At 42.0% G+C, this 5354-nt stretch overlaps 1 protein-coding gene across 1 annotated transcript; it reads left to right on the forward strand.

Annotated features, from left to right (window-relative positions):
- Nucleotides 1-1672: 1672 nt before the first annotated feature.
- Nucleotides 1673-3852, forward strand: LOC116178772 (fumarate hydratase, mitochondrial-like). Its single transcript, XM_031498370.1, has 3 exons — nucleotides 1673-1804; nucleotides 1862-1987; nucleotides 2033-3852. Exons 1-3 carry the CDS (start codon nucleotides 1721-1723, stop codon nucleotides 3299-3301), a joined length of 1479 nt encoding a protein of 492 aa, XP_031354230.1. The 5' UTR covers nucleotides 1673-1720; the 3' UTR covers nucleotides 3302-3852.
- The last annotated feature ends 1502 nt before the right edge of the window (nucleotides 3853-5354 follow it).

Genomic DNA, 5354 nt, shown 5'->3' on the forward strand with positions numbered 1-5354 from the left:
GCGCAGGGGGTTGGAGGGGGTGCGTCGCCAACTATGTCATTGTGACTCCCCCTCCGAATTACTGAAACGGATTTTGATTTTTTTTAATATTTCGTTTATTTACTAAGATATGGGGGGTGGTAAGTTTTCAAATTGTCACCCTGTATATTGAACTTCTAAAGGCGACTCGACAGCATCTCATTTTTGATCGCCCGTTACATGCATATACATAAGACATCCAAAACGTATATAACGGGCGATCAAAAATGAGTTGCTGTCGAGTCGCCTTTGGAAGTTCAATATATGTACAATTTCCCATGTAAACAAAAATTCCAAAGGTGACTCGACAGCAACTCATTTTTTGATCGCATTGTACTTATGTGAAGTCTGCCAAACTTATATCCCATTCACATACCTACGTCGGACATTTGCGTCATACTTTTCCACATTCTATGGATATACAATATCCCACGTGGAATGTACATGGTATATGCAATGTATATAGGTCTGCTATGTGGGTAATATCCCTCTTATTAATTGGAGGTATGTTAATATTTTGTCTTCGACGGAATTTTTTTTTCAATACTATCCCCAAGCTCCAATTTTCAAGGCTACATCCACGTTTAATTACGAGTTCCCGTTTTAATTGTCTTTGACACCTGTCCAACTGCATCAATTCTGGGAATGCAACGGTGAGAACAAAGTCAATACAGGTCACGAAAATTGGGTCACGGGTCCATTTATTTACTATCATTAATTTGTTAGTGGTTAATTTCCATTTCAAGGATTATACCAACGTTAAATTCGAATTTTGCTGATTGATCCAATTTTGCACATTCTTTGTCGGTTAGATTTTGTTCGTAATCAGCTTACCAGTTTACCATGGTTTTAGCTTGTATTTGTTGACAAGAAGCTAAACAGCAGTCATCGTCGACAATTTAGTTTTTTGTCATTCAACCTTCTTGTCATCACTAAATGTATCATCCCTTAGGATTACAAATAGCTACCATTGCCTAACATTGTCGTCGCATATCCGCAACTAGTTCTTGTTTTGGGTGTAAATATGCAACCGAGGGGTCTGGGGCATACCCCCCAGCAAAGAAAAATGCCCCTTTCCTTACCCATCATGCAATCATTTGTATATTATCATTCAAATGAAATTTTCGTTTCTTAAAGGGAGGGGGGACAGTATTACGTTAACACTGGAAAGTTCTCTCGCGTTTTGGAAAAGGATCATTGAATCATCATTTTCGCACGAGAAGTTCATACCTCACGGATCCCTAGTCATACGTTCAATAGTCCTTTTCAAAATGTACAAGGCGAGTTCTAAGGGGCAGTTACTTTCGTTTTGGGTAAAAACCGACAACCGGGGGGTCTGGGGGGTATGGAATTCCCCCAGCAAAGAAAATTTGATGATTCTTTCCTTAGTCAAACTGACTACAATCATACAACCAGGGGGTCTGGGGGTATGAAATATACCCTCCAGCAAAAAAAATTTGATGATCCTTTCCCTATATCCATCATAGAATCATTTGTATATTTTCATACAAATGAAAGTCTCGTTTACTTTTTCCTTCAGAAATACCGGTCGGCGCGTAACCCCTTTACCCCATAGTAATTGCCAACGAATTTTTACGTGGGATTTCATGAGCGGATGCATACAATGTAATCAATCAAATTACTAGGAAACGAAAATTGGAAATTACTGTCAAACGGAAAACGTCATCTTTTATACTTGAAAATGAGGTCTTTGCTCCACATATTTAGTCTGCCCATTAGGCGACTGTGTAAGACAAACTTGCATACCTCATGCGGGATGTGCCAGGTAAGTACTTGTCTGCAGTTACTCAGGATTAAACACACTTTTTTCTCGATTGGATAGAAAAAGGTTCGAAAAGAAAAAGACTCGTTCGGCGAGTTAGACGTTCCGGTCGATAAATACTACGGTGCCCAAACCGTTCGTTCAACGATGAACTTTGATATCGGCGGCGAAACCGAACTAATGCCCGTAAGTTTCTCCTCCTCAGTTTTGGTTTTAAACGCAAGTCTCTAGTATCCCGTGGTGACTGCGATGGGCGTTTTAAAAAAAGCCGCCGCGATTGTCAATAAAGAGTTTGGGTTGCCGAAGGACATCGCGGACGCAATCGTGAAGGCCTCCGACGAGGTCATTTCTGGAAAACTGTACAAGGACCATTTTCCCTTGGTGATTTGGCAGACGGGTTCTGGCACTCAAACTAATATGAACGCAAACGAGGTCATTAGCAATCGCGCCATTGAAATCATGGGAGGAAAGTTGGGCTCGCAGAAGCCGGTCCATCCGAACGACCATGTGAATAAAAGTCAAAGCAGTAATGACACCTACCCCACCGCCATGCACATAGCAGTGGCTCGCGAGATCCACTGCACTCTTCTTCCAAATTTGCAAATGCTGCACGACGCCTTAGACTGTAAGGCGAAGGAGTTTAAAGATATAATTAAAATCGGCCGGACGCATACTCAGGATGCAGTTCCGTTGACGTTGGGCCAGGAGTTCGGCGGGTATGTGCAGCAATTGAAGTTTGGCATCGACAGAGTGTGCGACACTTTGCCACGCTTGTACCTGCTGGCGATCGGAGGTACGGCGGTCGGCACCGGGCTTAACACGAGGAAGGGTTTTGCGGAAAAATGTGCGTTGGAGATAGCGAAGCTGACAAGTTTGCCTTTCGTATCGGCTCCCAATAAATTCGAGGCGTTAGCCGCGCATGACTCCATGGTGGAGGTATCCGGTGCGTTAAACGTGGTAGCGGTGTCACTCATGAAGATCGCCAACGACATCAGATTTCTGGCATCGGGCCCGCGTTGTGGTCTAGGCGAACTGAGTCTCCCCGAAAACGAACCTGGCAGTTCGATCATGCCGGGGAAGGTTAACCCAACACAATGCGAGGCCATCACGATGGTGGCCGCGCAAGTCATGGGCAATCACGTAGCGGTCTCCATCGGCGGATCCAACGGTCACTTCGAGCTGAACGTGTTCAAGCCAATGATAGTCGCCAACGTGCTCAGATCCATACGACTATTGGGCGACTCGTGCAGGTCCTTCGCGAATAACTGCGCGGTTGGAATCGTCGCAAACAAGGAGGCGATAAAGAAGATAATGGCAGAAAGTCTCATGCTAGTTACCGCTTTAAATCCGCATATCGGGTACGATAAGGCGGCGGCCATCGCCAAGCTGGCCCACAAGGACGGGTCGACGTTGAAACAGGCCGCGATTAAGCTGGGTCACGTCACCGATAAACAGTTCGACGAGTGGGTTAAACCAGAAAACATGCTGGGCCCGCAATAATTTCCCGCGTGTATTATGTTTTTAATTATCTCCGTTTCTTTGGTTCAGATCAATTAATTAGACCCGAGAAGTCTCTTTTGCTTTCAATTGTTGTCGCCATTTTTTAAATGTGAGATTTTCCGAAAACTTCACGACTCCCTTCTGGCAACCTTGGACCGAATGCTTTCAAAAACTTCCCACACTAACCCCCTTCCTAATTTTCATTAATTAATTGATCCTTTTTTTTCCAGTCTAACAATGATTTTTCTTTAAAAGGCAATCATGATCTCTGTACTCCCAGAGGGCAAAAAAACTAAGCTGTCCTTAATCTCAGAGCTGCGTAATTTTTAGGCCAGATATCTTCCCGAAGCCATTATAAGAAGAGTACAAGAATTTAACTACGTTAAAAAATTCTACCACTTATTTTCGGACCAGTTGTACAATTTATTGGAAAATTTAGCCCTCTAATTTTGACACCCTGTAGCCTTTCTATGATATGTAATGCCTAAATTGTTATAACCTTTAAAAAGCCCAATTTGCTAATTGTGGCGGGCCCTACCGTTGAATGTCAAAGCTTGTAGTTTATCCAAATACAAAAGTTACCTTTTTTGTCCATTTTATTTGGAATCCCTCGCTCGTAGTGGAAAATTCCCCAGAGGCAAGGTTAGCGTTCTTTGGTACGTGTAGTTTCCTTCACACCCCTATCTTAAGCGGTACTCTAAAGCGATCGTTGCTGGCCTTGAGCTTGAAAATGGAACCAACGCAAACTTGGCAACTCGCGTCTGTTTTCCACCAACTGCAAGCCCACATTCTTATATATTTTCGTTGCGGCTGCACTTTTCAGATAAATAATGGTTTTGGTAGAGCCTAAAATAACCAGCTGTCGTGGGTCATGCATTTTATATTTAAGTATTTATTCTATGGAGCATTGTTTCTTAATTGCTTTCGGAAAACGGTAGAGCTATAAAGACTGGTGTTTGGCGGAACGATTTTCCGTTAATTAAGGATAAATTCGTACCTTCATCGCCGAAGAAACGAAACTTTTCCCTTTTGAACATTGTTAGTTTGGATTATCAGCAAAGTCTTACAACGTTCAGGTGTTTTGCCTGAATAACTAGTTGCGTAAGGTGCTCAAGTCAGCGAAATTCGTACTTACTCAATAAACATGCACGTTTTAAAATCTTTTAACTATGAACGTTGTAATTATGCAACAAGTTCAATGAGTAGGTGAATTGTATTCTTTAGCACCGCACACTACCCATTTCAATTACAATCCATTACTATAATTAAATAATTACTGTTTTCTCCCAACTAACATACAAACGTATTCATTCAATCGGCGGCGGTCACATTACGCTAGAATGCGTCTCCATGACTGCGCATGCTTTGAGGTCGCTGACTGCATTAAAGCCCATTACAAAGAATTATGGGAAAACATTGATTATAATCGCGAATTAATACTTTTATTTCGCTTGTTGTGGGGTGCTGAGGGTTTGTTTTAACAATACAACCCCCACTTACAGATCTTCCGAACCACTGCATGGTCAATTCCTAACTTCTCTGCCCTGCATAGTCACCTCGACAGTTACCTATAGCGAAGAATCAAAATGTAGCATATTCCCTTTCACTCACTTTTATAATTCACTTAGCCCTTAACTATCGGACCAACCCGCTTCGAAAATAACCAATTTGTCACGTTACCGCGTACCTCGAGCTGGAGTTAATTATTGTGAAGGGTGAGTCTAGATGAGGATTAAATAAGAGAGACTTAAGTAGATGCAACGAAAACGAACGCATGCTGAAAATTGAACTGGAAGAGCGATCATTTTGAAAAATGGGAAAGTCAAAAATATTTGAATGCTCCTGTGAGTTTGTCGTCTCGATACACTGCACTCATACAGTATACATTAACATTAAAGGGAAGACTTCTCCCAAAATTGAATTGTAGCAAAATGTTAAGAAAATCCGTTAATTAATTAATTCCCGCGTAATAAATCGTGTATTATGTTTTTAATTATCTCCGTTTCTTTGGCTCAGATCAATTAATTTGACCCGAGAAGTCTCTTTTGCTTTC

Source organism: Photinus pyralis, unplaced genomic scaffold (assembly GCF_008802855.1).
Source record: "Photinus pyralis isolate 1611_PpyrPB1 unplaced genomic scaffold, Ppyr1.3 Ppyr1.4_LG8, whole genome shotgun sequence".
Lineage (NCBI taxonomy): Eukaryota > Metazoa > Arthropoda > Insecta > Coleoptera > Lampyridae > Photinus > Photinus pyralis.